The sequence below is a fragment of the Dicentrarchus labrax genome, unplaced genomic scaffold (genome assembly GCF_905237075.1).
Source record: "Dicentrarchus labrax unplaced genomic scaffold, dlabrax2021, whole genome shotgun sequence".
Lineage (NCBI taxonomy): Eukaryota > Metazoa > Chordata > Actinopteri > Moronidae > Dicentrarchus > Dicentrarchus labrax.
Genome location: NW_026136719.1, coordinates 8,716,663 through 8,736,651, shown reverse-complemented (window position 1 = coordinate 8,736,651; position 19,989 = coordinate 8,716,663). Strand labels below are relative to the sequence as shown.

The 19,989-nt window shown below is 39.1% G+C and overlaps 2 protein-coding genes across 5 annotated transcripts in view; both read left to right on the top strand.

Moving 5' to 3' along the window:
• csnk1g1 (casein kinase 1, gamma 1) overlaps nt 1-14,529 on the top strand; it is a 34,835-nt gene extending 20,306 nt beyond the window's left edge. Inside the window, exons 6-14 of one of the 4 annotated variants that reach the window (XM_051378378.1) lie at nt 728-962; nt 1,086-1,171; nt 1,577-1,661; nt 1,850-1,998; nt 2,102-2,209; nt 3,528-3,638; nt 6,245-6,351; nt 9,125-9,148; nt 10,059-14,529. In XM_051378378.1, coding sequence (XP_051234338.1) covers nt 728-962; nt 1,086-1,171; nt 1,577-1,661; nt 1,850-1,998; nt 2,102-2,209; nt 3,528-3,638; nt 6,245-6,351; nt 9,125-9,148; nt 10,059-10,113 — 960 coding nt within the window. In that variant the 3' untranslated portion in view covers nt 10,114-14,529. The remainder of the gene's footprint in view (nt 1-727; nt 963-1,085; nt 1,172-1,576; nt 1,662-1,849; nt 1,999-2,101; nt 2,210-3,527; nt 3,639-6,244; nt 6,352-9,124; nt 9,149-10,058) is intronic. The other 3 variants (XM_051378380.1, XM_051378379.1, XM_051378381.1) reach the window with 3 other exon arrangements.
• A 1,654-nt stretch (nt 14,530-16,183) lies between these two features.
• Nucleotides 16,184-19,989, top strand: LOC127351145 (40S ribosomal protein S17-like). Its single transcript, XM_051378405.1, has 5 exons — nt 16,184-16,294; nt 17,270-17,421; nt 19,024-19,129; nt 19,340-19,405; nt 19,867-19,989. The coding sequence occupies exons 1-5, from the start codon at nt 16,292-16,294 to the stop codon at nt 19,942-19,944; spliced, it is 405 nt and encodes a 134-aa protein (XP_051234365.1). The 5' UTR covers nt 16,184-16,291; the 3' UTR covers nt 19,945-19,989.

Sequence of the window (19,989 nt, the reverse complement as noted above, 5' to 3'; positions counted from 1 at the left end):
ATTGAGGCTTTTGTTGTGTGATAGTAATGGGGCACAGTGGTAGCTGTGCAGCATAGTGCTGAAACAATTAGTAAATTAATCATTAGTCAGTCAGCATAAATTAATTAAGGACTACAGTCAATATGTTGTAGTCGCAGCTATAAGTAATTGTAAAATTACTCAAAACGATTTATAATGATAACTGAAAATCATCATTAGTTGCAGTCGTAATGTATGGCTAGTATTACTCTCTGGTTGTGTGTTTTTGGTTGTATGATCCATTTATTTAAGCCTACCGTTATGTGTTTTAAATGGGTTTAAGCAGCATATAAGTATTGTACTTCCATGAGACTTGCAAGAGACGGATTAAAAAAAGAATTATCATGTTGCAGACTTCTAGTCCTGAGTATGGGTGAAACACTCAATCTAACATTTCCCATATTACAGCTCAGTTACATCCCTGACGAGTAAAGCGCAGTACTAACCATCACTAGTAAACTGACCTTCATATGTAATCATTGAAGTGCCCCTGTAATGTATAATAATGCTGAAGTCAATTACTCAGGAAATATTGTATTAAAATGCTCTTCAAAAGACTGATGTATTGCAACAGTCAACTTTCACTTAAAATGTCATTTTTGAGTAATTTTGACATCTTGATTCCCATTTTGCTGACTTTGTGATTTGATTATATCTGATTTGTGTCCATATTTCTGTTTGCTGAGTCCACTGTTTTCTTTCTCACCAGATTTCTCGAATGGAGTATGTACACTCTAAAAACCTCATCTATAGAGATGTAAAACCTGAAAACTTTCTCATCGGACGGCAAGGGAATAAAAAGGAACACATTATCCACATCATTGACTTTGGTCTGGCCAAAGAGTACATCGACCCCGAGACCAAAAAACACATTCCATACCGGGAGCATAAGAGCTTGACTGGCACTGCTCGATACATGTCCATCAATACACATTTAGGCAAAGGTAAGATTCATTTCATAGCTTTGGTTTTGTTCAATATTGTTCATAATGTTTATTATGTAATGTGTGTTTAGCACTTTATTCTTGATGTTTCTCAGTGAAATTGTATCAAATCTTTTGATGTAGAGCAAAGCCGGCGAGATGACCTGGAGGCCTTAGGCCACATGTTCATGTATTTCCTTCGTGGCAGTCTACCGTGGCAAGGACTAAAGGTATACCAAGTACATGGAAGAGTGTGTTACAAAATCTGTTTTATCCTATGCAGAAAAACAATCAATAAAATTGATTAAAATTGATTAAGTGATTTCATGACAGTCTGCAGCCTTGAAATCATAATCTGATAATCAGATCAGTATCATTGTTTTATTTGTAGTTATTTATGAAGAATTTTAAAATGTGTTCAATGTCAATTTTTTGTTAAAGTCCAAAATCTGTATAATTACAAGTGAGCAAATGCGTATGTTATTAGGGTTTTCTATAAGAAACAAACTGGAAATGAACCAGTTGTTAATTTGTATGTGAGTAGACAGTGCAGTCAGGATTTAAGATTGTCTGTTTTAAGAAACATATTAGGAATTTGTTTTCATATAACTATGATTTCTGTTTGGATTTTACAGGCCGACACGTTGAAAGAACGATACCAGAAGATCGGAGACACAAAACGAAACACTCCCATCGAGGTCCTCTGTGAGAACTTCCCAGGTGTGCTGATGATGGCTCTAATATACTTATGGATCAAGCTGTAAAGCTTGAAAATTCGATATTGTGCTGTGATTTGACCCGTTTATTTCCAAATAGTTGTTGAAATGTCCTCCTACAGCAGAGTTAGAGTCATAGTATCCATATTAAAGGTTAAACCAGTCCTCCTCTTTTTTGTGTGTGTAATTCAGAGGAGATGGCCACCTACCTGCGATATGTGAGACGGTTGGACTTCTTTGAAAAGCCTGACTATGAATATCTGAGGACTCTGTTCACTGAACTGTTTGAGCGAAAAGGATACACCTTTGATTACACTTACGACTGGGTTGGCAGGCAGATAGTAAGTAACACGTAACCTGTTAACAGATACGTTTTAAGTCTGTCAACAGTTTTTAGCAAGCTGCTTGACAGCCCAGCTTTTAACTAATTATTCTTCCCCTCAGCCCACACCAGTGGGGTCTGTTCATATAGACTCTGGTGCATCTGCTGTCACGAGAGAGAGCCATCCTCACAGAGACAGACCCTCACAGCACCCACCAATTAGAAATCAGGTACGCCGATTATGTTATAAAGTGAGTGTGTGTGTTTATGTGTTTATCAGGCTTTTGTTCCAGTGAAAGCAAGAAAAACAGTGTGTTAAATGTACAAGGCACACACATATGTACCACACCCCTGATACTGATGTCCATAAAGAGTTAGTCTCAGTGACCTTTAACCTGACCTGCAGATGAAGGAAACTCTAACACAACATCTTCAGCAACTCCGGATTCTTCCGTTATCAGGATCTTATATTATATTATTATGTTATAATGTGCATGCAGAGTTTCAAAGCTTATATAACAGCTATAATTTCTGATGGGATATATAGTATAAGTGTTAAGCATTTGTTTTTGTTTTTAAAGAAGGATGATTACAATAAGAGTCACATATGTCACCTGCATTGTAATCCAAGCAAAACAGATGAATGGTTTTCAAACAATTAATCCCAGTTCTCTCTATATTGGTGTGCAGTTTAATTATTGTGGGTGGACTGTTGAAGTATTACAGACCAGAAATTAAAATGAATTCTGCTGATTGGCAGCAACTCACGAAGATGATGACTGAGATAAAGCTTTATCATCATTCACTTAGTGTACTGCATTGACATGAGATACACTAAGAGATAGTTAAGGGAGGAATTATTTGATTCTTTTATCAGAACAGGTGAAACTTTTAGTGTGAAAAAAATGTGCTGAACTTGTCAGTGCAGGTGTTTCATTAATGGTATTACTGGCCAGCGTTTCCAAGGGATTGCATGTGTTTGTGGTTGCCTTAAATGCAAGTTTCAGAGCTATGGTGCAAATCCTTGCAAAGTTTCTATTTAAGGTTTGGGTGACCAAGTACCTTTGAACATTTCTACCAATTGAGGATTTTAAAAACTTTTTTCACTGCTGAATGTTCTTGTCATTTGGTTTTTATAAACAATTGTGCTTTGATTAGCTAGTTTGATAACAAAAAAAATGTTTTAAGAAGGTTAAAAACCTGTTCAATAAGTTAGGTGTATTTTTGTGTTAAGTGAAATGAGATCGAGGCCGAAGTTTTAGATGTAAGAGCTTACCTCCATTTGGCTTCAGGCTCATGTAGTTTCTGGTTCAGTTCTCTGGCTGAAGCCTTGCTTTGATTTGATTCACTCCTTTATTTTGTTACATTTTTTTTCTTCTCCATTTCTCATGCTGCTTTGCATGGTACCTGGCCTCGCACACCCAATTACCCATCTTTCCTAATGCAATTATTCCATCACCCCCCACCCCCACCTCCCCTCCCATCGCACCCCCAATCCCTCTTCCCCTCCCATCACCGATGCCCCACCCCCCCTCGACTCCTGAGCAGACAGCGGTCTCAGATCGACGAGGAGCATGGGAGGTGCAGCCCACACGCCAAGCAAACTCCTCCTATCTGACCTCCCACCTGGCAGCGGACAGGCACGGGGGCTCAGTGCAGGTATACACCCCTCACCTGATCAACCAACAGCCCCCACCTAATCTCTATGGAGTCAGATCTGTCTCATAGGATTGAATCCAAATTAATCCAAAAATTATAATATTTCAAGATTAAAATTTCAACAACAATTCTCAAGTGCATCACACTTAGTGAAATACTCAATCAGCTCAAAATATTTTGAACCAGCTTGCAATTTAAAAATTGAAAAACTGAAGCAAATTTTGCTTAATTTTGGTGGTATTTTTAATTTAAGGCTATTCTCATACACTTTCAGACATGCATTATACACTAGTATACTTTAATTTCATTCTCACCATATAAACATTTAGTTTTTGTTATTAACTGTGTGAAATTATGGCTTATAATTGTTCACTAATTAATGGTATTTCCTGAATGCTATTGATATTTGATATTACTCTTCTGGTTCACCACTGAATGTACAATAGCGTATAACAGACATTTTACCAGGACATGACATTTGTCTTGTGTGAGACAGATCTACAACCATATACCTCCCCCACCCCTTTACCCCTGGCTGGGAAATGTTATTTTTTCTGCACCACCATATGCATGTCATCTGGTGCCACCCACCCCAGATGGTGAAAATGTGGTTTAGCTTTATAAACAGCAGCCCAGGTTGTGGCATTTTGATCTCAGGTCCTACAACTCTTCATGGTGCTTGGACATTCCTTGCAAGATCAAGAAGCCTCTTGCATGGCAGGGTGACCTGGCTCATCCGTTTAAGTGCATGCTCTTAAGTCGTAAAGGGCCATTATGCTTTAAGGAACATCCTGGTGCAGTTTTGACAACTTGCCATTACCCTTGTCTGTAACAAGCTCTGTTTGCATAGGTGTGTACAGTGTAGGCTTTAGGTGATCTCTGGCTTTTCTGCTGAATGCCACTAACTGCCATTCATGTTGAAACGGTATAGAAATGTCATCAATGTAAAAACTGTTGTATGTTCACTTTATACGCGGGCCTTGCTTTTTTCCATTGGCAGAAATATGTCTCTCCAGCTCTGATTGGACTGTCACTGCAGGATGAGTTATGGAAAGGTGGAGAAACAGCTTCTGTGGGAGAATCGTATCCCTAGACCTAGACCTCTGAGTAGGGATGTGAAGGCCTCTGACTCTGTCCCTGCTCCTCCTGCTGTCTTAAGTTTTTTTCTTCGCAGGTTGCTTGCAAGAGACGTGCAAGCTATTTTGTCTTCCACCCGGCCAGGTTGGCCATAGGTTATTTAGGCTACTACTATTATTTTTTTATATACTATTTATTTATCTTTTGAAAGATGCACTGTTACTGTTCCATCTACCATCACATAGTTTTACCTGAAATTCTTTTAATATGTGTGGGGAGACCCAGAAAAAGACTGGAACACCAACTCTTGCTGGAGAAATAGCTGAAAATGAAGAAAACATATTCAAGCATAATACTGTAAGTCTAAAGAAAGCAAAGGTCTTTGTCATTCACATCACTTCAGTCAAACCCACAGATGGTGGTGATCTATATCAGTGGCTCACACAGACACTGTGGTCCACTGGCAGTAAGCACACAGAATAACTCACTCATAGTAGCTTCACTACCTCCAGCAATCATGTGACCCTCATCTTGCACCTCGTCTCCCCCTCCCCCCCATATCTGTGCGAAGTTGAATGGAGTATGGCAGTTTCAAAAACGAGTCATTTTAAACAATATTGTTTCCTGTGTCCGGCACCTTCATCTCCAGGAGACTTTTCTGCACTGTTTCAACATGAATGGAAGTGAATGGCTTTTGGTTGGCTGAGATCAACAAAGGTGTACACTGTATACACATTTTTTACAATAATTCTAATGCATTTTCTTCTACAGGTTAATGGGACAGCCACCAATTTGTGTGTTGGCTGGCCGTGTCTTTTTGTTGTGTGATGTCTGATTGTTCATCTGTGTCTTTACAATTTGAAGAAGTTTTGTTCTATGCTGGCCTATGAGCTGGATACGTAAACATTTTAAACGTACTGTACACTAAAGCTTCCCTTATTATACCTTCAAACATATTTGAGCTTGAAGTTTGGGCTATGTAATTTATGCTGATAGAAGTGGAGCTGCAGCAAACCTGCACTTAACCGAAACACCGCAGATTCCACATTTTTGCTGAAGTTATTATTGTCAGCTATGGTCACTGGCAAGAATTGTTGTCTGTACACAAGAAAAAAAAGAATTAGTTTAAGACAAAACCAACTTACCTCCAGCCAGACTATGTGATGAACAGAAGAAATTGAAAGAGTTAAGATAAAGATTTAGCTTTTAACTAAAATTGCTGCATCTTTTTTGCCATTTGGGACAAACTTTTTGCAAACAAATGTGCTTTAAACGCCTGCGCCAGTATTAAAGAGAGACACCCAGACACATATCAGTACATACTGATAGCAATCGCTCTGGAAAGTGCAAGCAAGAAAAAGTAGTTCATAAAACACGTACACGTTATTATGTACCTTTTGTGTTATTGACGTGTTGTTGTTTGCTTTGACATGTTTCCATGGAGGAAAGAGTAAAGGGAATTCACAGAAGGACATTGATTCTAGCCAACATCTTCACTGTTCTTGAAGTAACACCCGTCTGTGCCGCAGGTGGTCAGCTCGACCAACGGGGAGCTGAACGCAGACGATCCACTGGCAGTTCATTCCAATGCTCCGATCACAGCTCAGGCAGAGGTGGAAGTGGTCGACGAGGCCAAGTATGTGTCACACACCCGCCACACCACTCCTCCGTGTCCATCTGTCGCTTCCTCTCTTTCCTGCTCTGTCTCTCTCTCTCTCTCACTTTTTGCTATGCCGTGGAATTGTGACAGCCCCCCCACCCCTCCAGCTGTCATCCTGCTCCTGCCCCTCTTATCTTCTGTCTGACTGTGTGGGTTGTTGATCTTTACTGCTGCCTGTCTCTAAGCTATTCTCTCAACTGGTTTTTTATTTTTATTTTAAGAAAGAAAACTGGTGCGGATTAACTTCTCAGTCGGAGCTAATACAGCTTTTCATACCTGTTGCCTGAGCAGTCAACCACTAACATAGGTTACACTGGCAGCCACTGTCACTGTCACTTCACTGTCTCACAGCCTGGTCGTCTTAAACAAATACTCCACTGTTGATCAGCCCAATCATCGTGTCTTTAACAGTGCCAGTAATAAGGATGAGTGCAGAATCTCTCAGTGACTTGTGGTAGCAGCCATTTGAGATCACACCAGATTGTCCATGTGGTAACTTGGTCACATGCATATAGATTATGCCCATGATGTCGTTGTATGCAACTGTCCCTTTTCTTCTCTGCAAACATGGCGGGGAAACGTGGAAACCACTGTTGTTAACGTTTTGTTGTTGACAACAGTGGTTTCATTCAGTTCTTCTGGTGCTAGTCTTCAGCACCAGAAGCTGGAATGGTGCCACAATGAAAGGTTGGACGTCCACTGTGCAAAAACTGTGCTGCCAGCTGAATGTCACATGATTCAGCTGACTGAGAAGAACTGAGTGGAGATCTTCTGAGACACAACTTAGAGACATAAAGATATATTAATGGAGAAAATAAGTGCTTTGCAGGTAGAAAAATGAATATTACAGCAAACAGGCAGGTTTTTGCTTGATAAAAATACGTGGGACTGAAACTTAACTCCAAAATACAGAGATTTTGTTACAAGCTACAAAAGTATTGGGAGCTTCACACACCGAGATGCTTCGTCTCTAGTCGCCAGCACAACCACCTATGTTGTGCCATAATTTTATTTTAAGGCTTGACGTTGATAAATTGAGATCATCCTAATTTGGCCCAGCTTTGCTAGCAAGCAGAACAACAATAGGGCAGGGCAGCGAATTTACTCTGAGTTTGTGGTTGGAAAATGTATGTTTATGGTGCAGCTGACATTGGCATTGGAAAAACTCTGTTTGATGAATAAGTTATACTATAAAATTGTAGCTAAGTGAGCCTAGTTGGGGTTTTGTGTAGTGTAGCTGGTTGGCATCCCTGGTGGTGGTGTTCAATCTGAATGAATAATATTATTATGTGTAGTATGAATGCTACTTAACTTTGAGCATATAAATTATTTTTTTTCAACGGAAATTTGGTTTAGAAAAACACAGGAATTGGTAAATAAATGATTAAAACGGTGAAACATTTCTTTAATTATAGCAAGTGTATATATAATATAGTTTGTGTTCTATTAAATGGTATTTATTTACTATTTTTTTCCTGTATCCTAAAGTAGACATTGGATTTTATCCTGTAACACTGTAATACATTTATTACACTATATATCCCAATACATCTTAACATGAGAAGAGGTGTATTTTGCTTCAGTCCAGCTCCTTTAGTTATTGGGTTACATATTTGTATTGAAGGGATTAACCATCCTTCCCACCAGAATCCATCAAAGCCACTGTTAAAAATTATTCCCTTCTGCTATTATCCTCATGAATCTCCCAGAGGTTCATTCACTTTAATCTGTGCTTGTTTCTATTTCTGCCCAGACGACAGGCCTTCCTCCTTGTCTCCATTCACACAATTGTTTGATATGATGATTGGTGTGTTTGCAGCCAGTCTCTTTGATACCTCGTCAGACAAGTTGATGTTTGATATAAGAACATGAAGTAATGAATTCAAATAATACGTTTGATGCAATTCAACAATTATTATTTATTTTGCCTTTTGAGGGAATAACTGGTTTCCATGGTGAAACCATGCAACATGTATATTTGGCCCTTTCATCTTTTTATTTACATTCATGGGCTAAAATCTGCCTTTGAGTGCCAAACAATAAGAAATAATTTTCAGTTTGTGCAGGATCAGGTTCATCTTGTTCTGGATTTTGGTTTCCATCTGTGATGCTATAATGTACAGTTATTAAAATATATATAAATACATTTATGCATCTTCCAGCTATATATAGTAGTGTATATATATATATATAGTAGTAGCACTAAATTTTTTTTTGGTTCATTGACAACATTCTCATATATTTCTAAAATACAATAAATGAAACTTTCCCAGGGATAGAACAGGTAAAGTCCTGTGGCTGCTCTCTTCCTTGGTTTTTGTTTGGATTTTGTAGTTACTGTAATTTTTACATAGTTGTTTCTCTAAGAAGATAGAAGACTGAACTTTGAAAATGTGTTCTAAGATAAAACAGACATTTTCTTTCATAACTCAATTTGGACCAAAACTGTAGTTCCTGCGGTTTTGCTCTGTAGGGCAGCACATTTCACACAACATATTGATACTCATAACCAGAAATTCTGGGAGAAACACAGGATGAAATAGCTGTAGAGTAGATGTTCTGTAATCTTTTCTGCAATCTTTTCCCCTTTTAACCCTCTCAAACGTTCCCTATCTGTGTCCACCTGTGTCCTGTTGGTGTGTTTGTGTGCATGTTTGTGTTGCATGTGCCCAGGTCCATCATCTTGGTCTTGCTGTATTAATCTATCTTACTTTTCTCTTTACACTCTTTCCTCTTTCTTCTTCTGTAGCTGCGTGAAAATGCTCAACCTGTGGTGAGTCCCTCTCTGCTAGTCCACATCAGACTCATGGGACAGGGAGTGGACCAGCCTAGGCTGGGCCCAGTGGAGTTGTTATTTACAAATTTAAACTAGACTCTCACTGGTGCACTAGTGTCATATACCCCTGAGAACATTGTCTACTCTGTGTACTATCATTCTCTGCCCTTCTCTGATGCTTTTTTTAACCACCGCTGATGTTGAGAATTGATAGTAAACCATGCTGCCATGTGAGCAGCATACTAAGTTAACACTTGGGCACATAAGGGCAGAAAGAATAAACTTTGATTATAAGTTAACTAAATTGTCTCTTTTGTTGGCCCCTGTAATAATTATAAGAAATGTGATATCACTTTTTAGCAGCACATTTGGCTTCAGATTAAAGGTCTTTAAACTCTTGTTGCATGGTGCACCATTATTTGTTATTAATGAATTAATCTAAGAGTACCCAGTCACTGTCCTATGTCTTGATCCACAGCTTTTTTCTTGTCTCTGTATGTTTTTATTGACCACTCAAGCTCACCGTGTCTTGTGCTCTTTGTGTGCACTGCTCCATTTTTTGCATAGTCAATACTGCCTTCAGAGTCACTGCAGCAGTTTTTAGTCCCCTCTGCCATTTTTTTGGGAGGTGAATGAGCATGCAAACACTTGGTGGATGGCTATGCATCCATCTTGTCCTTGATGCTAACATTTGACTAATCAAACCTTTCGCCAGCTGCAGTTCTCACCATTATGATCCCCAAAAAACCTTTATCTGTCCAGATTTGGAAGACTCAAATTCAATTAAAGCTCTTGTGATATTTAACACACTAATTTTAAGAAGTCCGCTCATGTTTTGTTGTTTTGTTTACTGCATCTGAAGCCTCTCTCATCTACATTTCGATTTAATGTCTGTCTCTGTCTGCAGGTGCTGCTGTTTCTTCAAGCGAAAACGGAAGAAGAACACACCGAGGCACAAATGATCATCCACCGCCGGTCTGAAACGTTCCACGTGTCCGGCTCAGTTGATTTGTGATTTCAGAAATCAATAAGGTCCCATTCAGAAAACAAGAGGGAGACAACTGAAAGATCATGATTGAATTGTTCTTTGGAGGGACCAGTTAAAAATGGTTTGTTGAGATGTACAAGACGCTTGTGTCTTTTGATGGGAGTCCTTTTTTTTTATGTTTTTCCTCTTTTCCTTTTTTTTCTTCCTCCAACATCTGTGGGAATGTTTTGCAGGCCAGTCGTCCAAATGGGAAACCCTTTTGTTGGAATTGTGCAGAGGATAATCTTGTTTTGTTTTTTTTCTCCCCAAGACACCCAGCATTTGTATTTTTCTCTCCTCATTTTTGGCAATTTTTTTGCTCCCATTTCTCTTCTGTGGTATTGCAAAGGAAGAGACAGATCTTCCTGTGGAATCTTTGCCACCTTCAACTTGTTGCATAATGTGTCTGTTTGAGTCACAGAATCATATTTTCATTTGCCCTCTGTCGAGTCCCAGTTCAAAGTGGTTTGCCCATCGTTAGTTTGCTAACTCATTTTGACACAAAGCCCTTTTGGTCTTTCCTGTCGTGGGACTGAATGTAAACCTGAACACACGAGGAGCCAAGAGTGTAACTGCCTATCTTCACGTACAGGCACAAAGACCATCAGTCTGCCATTTGGCCCCTGCACTTTTTTCCTCCAAAGAGGTCAACCCTGGCACTGGGACCTGGGCCTGAGAGAACAGAAGACCAGAGACGCCTCCTGCACTGTGTTCTCTGAGGATGATTTCTGCTCACGCTGCTTGGTTAAAGCACTCCCCTTAACCACGCTGCTGTCAAAACACACTACAGTCTCTTTTGACTCTCATGCAGTTTTGCTCCTGTTGGCTTTGTGATGATGAGCAGCAACCTGACACTTATAGATGGGGCTGGGGAAAAAAAATGCTATTTATGCTATTTATCTCTTGGTTGCCACCAGTTTTCTTACTAATTCTAAAAACATACACACTGAATGTATGGACAGGAAAGTAAATGACTTTGGAGCATTTATATAATCTGTCATGCGCATGGGAAGGAAATTGCAGTTAAGGAGTTAAGACCAATGTTTAAAAAAGGAGGGGGAAAAAAAGTCCAAAATTAAGTGGATTTAGAGGGTGGGAGGGTCTTAAATGTTTTTGATCTTAATAATGTGATGGTTAATAATGGACTCTACACCAGTAGACACTGGGGGATGTTGCTTTGGAGTGACAAGAGAAACTGGCGTGATGTGCTTTGGAGATTGAATCACAGCCTCTCGACGCTACTGTCCAATGCCTTAACCCCCGCCCCCCCTCCCCTCAACCGACCGACCAGTCGACCACCACATCACATCACCAGTTGGATAAACAAGTAGGCAGCATGATGGTTGCGAGATTTGCAGCGCAATATTTGGGGTCACCTGTATAATAAAGCCCAAAGTTGCGGACTGTTCCCAGCTAGTATCAGAGCAGTTAATGAATTCCCTTGTAACACTGATGATGTATTCCTGAGAGAGCAATGCCAAATGTAAGGTTTGGTGTAATAATCTGTAATGGTGTTAAGATGTCCCTGCCCCTGCGTGACCCCCCCCCCTCGTGCTGCAATAGCGATGTTTTATGTTTGGACGGGTCTGCTGAAACCCTTTCGGTCCCTCTCCTCGACGCCGAGAGAGAAAACCTTAACGTCGGTGCGAGCGAGGGCGTATAAGTGAACATGTCCATACCATTTTTATTTTAATTTAGTGTCATGGAGGACTGCCTTGAAACAATATCCTCGATATGTCACCTTGCCTATCCTCCTAACAGAGTGAATTACCGTACATAGCTGTTTTATTTTTTTATTTTATATCTTGCTAATGTGAATTTTTTTAATGCAATTCTCTTTTTTTTTTTTTTTCTCCATTCCAAATAGCCATGGTTTTATGGGGAAAGAGAGGGTAACAAAAAAAGCTTGAGACCGTGACTGCACTACATTTGTTGACCCCGGCTTTCCCTGACAAGACCCTGCCTTTTTAATACTGTACTTTAAACGTGCTTATTACTTTAATTGTAGCTGCCTCGTGTGCTAGGCCTTCCCTATAGGGTGCAGGGAATACACTTTAAATTGATTTTCATCCCCGCCCGCTCCTTTTTTTTTTTGTGCCATGACACCCCACCCCCTTCCCTTTCTCTCTGCACACACACACACACACACCCACGCATGCACACACACCCACAGACACACACATTACAAGTCCTATATGAATCAGCTCTCAGTGGAGTGTTTGATTCTGCCGTTTTGTGGACTTGCTCAATCATCTTTAGAGATACAATGTTGTAGATGTTGCAAAACTAACTCGATGAATCAGTATGTAAACCTGCTTGTTGCGTGTATTTACACTGTATAGCTTTTGGTTTCTTCTTACCCCTGACATGTCAGTTACTCCGGGGTCTAAGTTATTGTGTTATTGAAAGTACTTGAATATGAAAATCTACGGGACCTTTTCTGTTTTTTTTATTTTTTATTTTTGTTCTTTTTTTTTCTTGGTCATTAACATAGTAATTCCACACATAGGATTTGAGGGGAATTGAGGGAAAACAGGCTGTTTGAATGACAGGTATTCATTTGTTTGAGATGTCTTAGTGCCTCTTGAGTGTGTTGGACAGGTGGAGTTTGAGAGACTCGCCTGTGGAGTCCTGTGCTAGCTGGTGTAAGTGAGAGAGATTCATTGTTTTTAACCCGGAAGAGGCGCAGTTAGATGTTGGTTTGTTGTCTACGTAAAAACATTTGCCATAATGTATTTAGATCTGGTGTCGGCCTTCGTTTGTTCAGACGCCAAACCTGTGACATCTGCTGCCTGTGATTCTCCCCACAAAGCATCAGCGGCATTCGGACTGTTTCATTCCAGCTACCTGAGAAAAGTTGAAAGTATTTCTGTGTTTGAGATGGATATCCAGACTATATAGCCTTTAATGTTCCCCCTGAATTCCCCGAGTGCCATTCCTGAGACTACTACTAGCCCATGCCTTTTACCTGTGCCAGGAAAATATGAAGTTGAATGTTTTTTGACCATCGCATTCCACCTTGTGTCCTTGACGTGTCCACTGTCATTTTGAGAAATCGCAGAGCAAAACGTCTCAGTTCAGTACCAGGAAGTGTTGTTGAAGATGTTTAAAGAGGGTCGGAATGGAAAAAAAAGTGTTTTATTTTTTTTTTATGAGTCGTTTCTGTTGGTTTCTTTCATGTTGTAAATCAAAAGAAACCAACACCATTTTATCGACCAAGTTTATTGAGTTCAATTTGTGACTGGTCATCTTTTAACATCGGCTTCTTCCTTAAACTGTGGGTCGCCTAGCTCTTAAGCTCATGGCTGAAATGGTAGATATAGATATATTACTCTGATGTATTTACTTTTTACTCTCTGGGCCTCATACAGAGTGATATAGGAGTACTCTGAATGCTTTGTATCTGCATGGCTTAGCTGGAGACGACAGCGAGCGGTCTCTCTCCAGTGAATTTTCTCACCTGTAGGGCTCATATATTGTTGGGTCAGTGAGACGTTATGGCTTCCAGTCCTCATGTAAAAAATAAATAACTTTTTCATGTCTTCTCACAGGACATTCCATTTCCGTTCCCGTTGTTTCTGATATACTTCACGTCATTCAGACTTGTGTTTATGGCTTTGGTTGTGTGTAACTCACATTCCTGTGTCAAAGCTGTGTAAATCAAAGCAAAGGACAGTTAAAGTGTGAATGAATGGCTTAGGTCTTTTTGGGTTCTCTGGCACTTTTTCCTTGTTGCTGTACTGTAGAATTGTCTTGGATTTACTGTATATTTTTCTTTGAGGGAGAGGTTTAGGGTGACATTTACTGCAATATTGTGATGTTTATTTGAAAATTGTAAATTGTACAGAGTTCACAATTATACTCTTTGTTCTTTCTGTTGGGATTCCATATAAAATATGTATTCTTTGATTATTTTTTTCCCTCTCAGACTGTAGAAAATCAAATTGTACAGCTCCAAGAGTTTATCCTCCCCTCAGCATTGTTTTTTTTTTTTTTTTTTTTCCAGAGCTATGATTAAGAGAAATCTTAAAACTGTAAATAAATATTATTGTGTTGAAATATGAATGTCACTTCAAAAATGTATTTGAATGAGTTAGTCAAGGGCTTCAAGAATGAAGGACCCACATTTCTTCTTTTTATGGTTTCATATTTTTAATTTACAGAAAGTTAAAGGTCCTTTTTATCTGAGATGCCTATTTTTTTTTTTTTTGGTTGTTTTTTTTCCTCCTCGGATTCATATAAAATGTTTCACACATGAACCTTATGAAATCACTTTTTATTCCCTCCACACCTAAAGGGAAACTCCAGTTTGCACCCTTTTTTATGTAAAATAAAAGATCTCTCCACCTTGTGGGAATGTCTTTTGTGAGATGATTTTGTACATTTTGTTGCAGATTGCTGTATAAATCCAGATAGTTTGTTAATGTTGGAGTAGATTTATACCCTCAGATTCCAAATCCATCACCGAACACTTGGTTGTGTTCATGGATGTGAAGTTGTCTCTTCCTTTTAGCTCAGTGCTTGTGTCGGGATTTCAGTCTGACCCCTCGGACCGTTGTCTGTTTTCAAATTAAATGAAAACTCTTGATTCTCATTGTGTGGTCACAGTATATAAATCGGGAAGAGGAGGTGACTTTGTTTTTTGTCTGTGTGTATATGGAGTTGATGATAACGTGATTTTTCTGTCTTCCCTTTTATTAGGAATACACATGGATTTTTTAAATATATAAACAAGGTTACAAAGTGCCTGACAAAATAAATGAGATAAAAACAAACAAAGATAAAAATATAAGCAATCATAGCCTACAAAACAGTTAAAATATGAGAATAAAAGAAAACACAGCAACATCAAGAATTACAAGTCAGGCGTCCTGTAAAAGCTCTCCAGCTTTAAACAATGATTATTAAAGCAGGTGATGTGCCGACACACCTAGTCTCCTCGGACAGGGAACTCCAGAGCCCAGGGGCCCTGACGGCAAAAGCCCTGTTACCCTTAGTCACCAACCGTGATCTAGGGACGGCTGACGAGGCTTGAGGATCTCAGATTGTGAGTGTTGGGAGTTAAAGAGCTCTGTGGTGTAACTGGGGGCTGACTTCAAAAGTTATTAAAAGAATTTAATAATCAACCCTGAACTGAACTGGTAACCAACGAAGGGAGGTGAGAATTGGAGTTATATGGGACATACGAGTGGTGTTTGTTAAAATTCAAACTGCATATATGTGCTACATAGATGAAGATCATAAAAAGAACACATTGAAATGTGATTACATAAATAAAAGAGGTACAAATACGTGATTAAAAAACATTTAGTCAGAGGTTTTGGGGGAAAAATCTGAATTTAGAAATACTTTTTTTTGCTCACATGATGTTAAAGAATATAAATACTATTATATTACAATATCTAACACAATAGAAAATATATAAATAGGTATATACATATAAGTAAAAATATAGTATGAGCGTAAGTATGTACCTTTTAATACAATAGCCTATATATACAATATATGACAGTATAGACAAAAGTAAATGTATGCCACAGTATGTGATTGGCAGTAACTAAATGAGTTTTAAAGATTGTAGTATTACAGAAGTTCTAAATTATTTCAAAGAATAAGATAAGATATTCCTTTATTGATCCCCTGTGGGAGTTTCATACATTTCCCTAAGTACAGAGAGTAAAAAAATACAATAAAGAATAATAAAATAAAAATATAACAAAGATATAAAAGAAAATATTAAGACTATAATGAAAATATATGCAGTATAGAAATGTGGTGTGCAAAAATATTTAAACAGTACATGTACAGTTATTGCAGGGTAAGTTTGTGCAAAGAAGTTATGCATAGAATCAGAAGCTTAATACTTCTATGTTGTTGTTGTTGTTGTTGTTGTTGTTGTTGTTTGGTAAAATGAGTGATTTAAGTCAACAAATGTGAACACTATTAATACTCACCGTGTTATTTCGTCCCTGCACTTCTCACCTCCCACCGCTAGTGGTCGCTGTTTCACCGCGGTGGGGGGAGGAGGAGGAAGGAGGGCGCCAGCGGCGGTTGTAAGCTATAACCTTCCTGTATGAACATCCGGTGCCTCTCTTCCACCGGTCCGAGTCAACATGGTGGGTAACACAACAGAAACACTCCTCCTCCAGCCCTCACAATCCTCTTCAATCCTCACCGTGTGTCTGCCCACCCGGCGGTTTACACCACCAGTCCGAACACAAACGGCTCAGAGATTCATAAACGCCGGGTTTCGATGCTCTTCCGTGGGGTTAAAATACATGTTATTACGGGCTGAATGCTCCGGTGTCCGCTGGCCGACAGACGGTCACCGGTACTCGTGTATTTACACCGAATAACAACCTCTGTTTGTGATTTAATTCTCTTTTTAAAGAAGCTTTTAAAATCTCCCTCCACTTTGTTGTTAAGGAGGAAAGCGACGTCTTAATAACGGCCCGTTAAAAGCCGTTAGTGTTTTAATGTCTGTCTGAAATACATTATTTTATTGATTTATCACCTCAATAACCAGTTAACTGAAGTACTTTTAATCACATTTTGTCTCAATTTATCTGAACTAGGTATTAAATATCGGTGCTGTGATTTCCTGGTCATGCAGACTTCGTATTTATAGGTCAAGCGTTACTGTGCGTGCTTTTATTTTGTAATATTCATTGATTTAAATGGCTTTTAATTTGCATCCTAGTTAACTTTTAAGCTCTTAATGAAACAGTGCAGGTTCACTGGTGATCAACACTGCGGTAAAATGCCCTCTGCAGTGTGTGTGTGTGCAGGGATTTCATGTTCAGGAGGGTCTGAGGAAGTTTATTGATTTGGTATAAATAAATAGAAATGTGCCACTCTTGATTACAGGTTTATGTTTACAGTGGTGAACTCAATATATATATATCTGTACCCAGAGCTGTGCAGCTGTACTCATTTCTAAGAGCTATTGCTGAATGATTTTTGTAAAATATCCCAAAATATTTCCACTAGTCAACTCCATGTGGTTTCCCCTCAACACTTCCACATCCCTCTGGTTGTATTGGTGGTTTGTTTTGAACTCTATTTCTGTCTCTGTTGTCGTTGCTCTTCAGGGGCGCGTCAGGACCAAGACCGTCAAGAAGGCCGCCAGGGTCATCATTGAGAAATACTACACCCGCCTGGGCAGCGACTTCCACACCAACAAGAGGGTGTGCGAGGAGATCGCCATTATCCCCAGCAAGCCTCTGCGCAACAAAATTGCAGGGTACGTTGGATTTTGCTGCTGTTTTTGTGTGTTTGTTTACAGTTTGATCAGTTGAATGTTGTTTTCTAGGCTGGTTCACCTTTTTATGTTCACCTCAAATGTGATGGAAGTGCTCTTGAGTAGCTGCAGCATTAAGCAGGGCTGTATTGCATGATGGGATGTGTTATTCTGGAGGACTTTTAACATGGTGTTTCACTGAGCGTGTATTTATGTGGATGCCAGTGCTGTGGCTACAGTAAGTTATTATGTAAAGGCAATTCTTTGGTTAATCTTATGTACTTAATCTCATAACCTGGTTAAAAATATGAATCTGATCGTCGTAGCAGTAGGAGAGCAGCAGTCTCTTGATAAAATGGCTTTGTAGCAATAATGATGGAAGTGTTTGTTTGTTTTTTTTATGGGTTTCTGACATGTAAATTATACATAATTCTGTCTATATGTATCTACCTCATCTCCTTCGCAGCCAGGGGTGAAATTTATCGGAGGAAATCTTTTCCTGGATTCAGTTTCATATGGTATATGAGAATAAGGGGCTCCTGTGGTTTCTTTTAGTAACTATAACATCCTCTATAGCAGTCACTGATGCTTGTGTAAAAGCTGCAAGGTGTGTTTATGTTAATATCACTGCATCAAAATAATGAGCCATAAACTATGTGTTAACTGTGTTCTGCTCACTCTGATAATGACCTGAGTTTAAGATAGTGTGTGTGAGTGTGTTGTGTGTGTGTGTGTGTGTGTGTGTGTGTGTGTGTGTAGGCATACATGTTCTCCTTTCTGTAGCCTCGGGCCTTCAGCGTTGTTAGAATGAAGACTCTCAATCTACTGTTTGTGGTCGGTGGAAGTGAGTGCAGAGAAATTTCACGGTGCGTCAGCAGGCAGTATATTTCCTCAGAGACGAGACTGCCGAAGTGCCCTGCAGCTGTTCATCTAAATTAAACATTTCACCCCACTTTAATGGAGTTATTCTTGGAATGGAAGAGGTTTTTTTTTTTTTCTGTTGAGAAACTACATTTAATTGGTGCTTGTGCTGAAGAAACAGAGACGCTGGCCTCTCGTTTTGCTGCAGTTATTAATGTGTTTTGGTTCTTAAAGCTCCCACGCTGTGTGGACCACAATTTACAATATTGTGCTTGTTCTGGAGGTCAGTCATGTGCATCCTCAGCAGACATTAAATGTGCTGTACTGAGCTGTTTTGGGTTTCTACGTACACTCACACTGCGGCTTACCACAAAGTGATTGTTGTGGCTCAGTTGATTGATTTTTGTTGTCGTTTTAAAATAGGTTTTGGCTAATTGATGGTTTTAATTATATTAAGTGATATTATCTTCAGGGAATGTTTCAATGCTGCAACTAACAGTGCAAAATATTTCTGTATTTATTTAGAATGAAATGTTGACAAATGCTCATCACAAATTACCAAATGTCTAAAAATTGCTAATAAAACTGAGAAAAATTGGCATTTTATAATTAATAATCCGTAACAATCTTATTTTTTTGCTTGCTACAATCATTAGATTAACAACAATCAACTAATGTATGCAGGGACTCTATAACTGTATAGTCCTTATACTGGTATAATAATCATGTGTTCCTGTCTCTCAGGTATGTGACACACCTGATGAAACGTATTCAGCGTGGTCCAGTCAGAGGAATCTCCATCAAGCTGCAGGAGGAGGAGAGAGAGAGGAGGGACAACTACGTCCCAGAGGTCTGTTCACTCTTTTTTCTTTCTCTGCAACTGTTTGATGAAGCAAGACATTTGTTGCTTTGGTTTAGAGACTCAAATACATCTTTCAGTTTTATTCTGTGCTCTGGTTGTTTGATAAATCATTTAACAAAACAGCTCTTTGGTGTAACTGACAGAGACAGCTGAACACCCTTTTAACTTGCCGGTTGTTGCTGTATCTTCATCCTCCAGATTTCTGCTCTGGACCAGGAGCTCATCGAGGTGGACCCAGACACAAAGGAAATGCTCAAGATGCTCGTAAGTGTGAAACATATTTCTCCTGTTTTTGTTGTTGACACACAGTCTGAGTCTAATTTATTGAGCTCATTTAAAGACTGTTGATCAAAGTGCTTTACAAAGGTGATTAGGTACATTCAGATAAAAACATTCACATTAATGATGGCTGTTTCATTTTGGTTGCTCACTGCACCAGTGCCCTGGCAGCTATACGTGGGTTAATAACTAATGCAGACATTTAATGTTATGTTTGATAACTCAAATGTCACCTGTCAGAAAAAAGTTTACACACGACTGTGCTCTTTTACAATCCTCTGAATATTTTTCTAGTTTGAAAATCTAATTTTAGACATTACTGCATACTGCATGCATTACAAAGCAGCTCTTTAGAAATCCTCAGATTGAATATAAATGCCTGTTCGGCTGCTTGCGATGAATAATATTCCTGCTATACCTAAATCATGAATATTTTCTTCTTGTAGGATTTCGGTGGCCTTTCCAACCTTCAAGTCACTCAGCCAACTATTGGAATGAACTTCAAGACACCACGAGGACTGTAAAATCATGTGAAATAATCCTCTAAATAAAGAGACAATTATTAATGA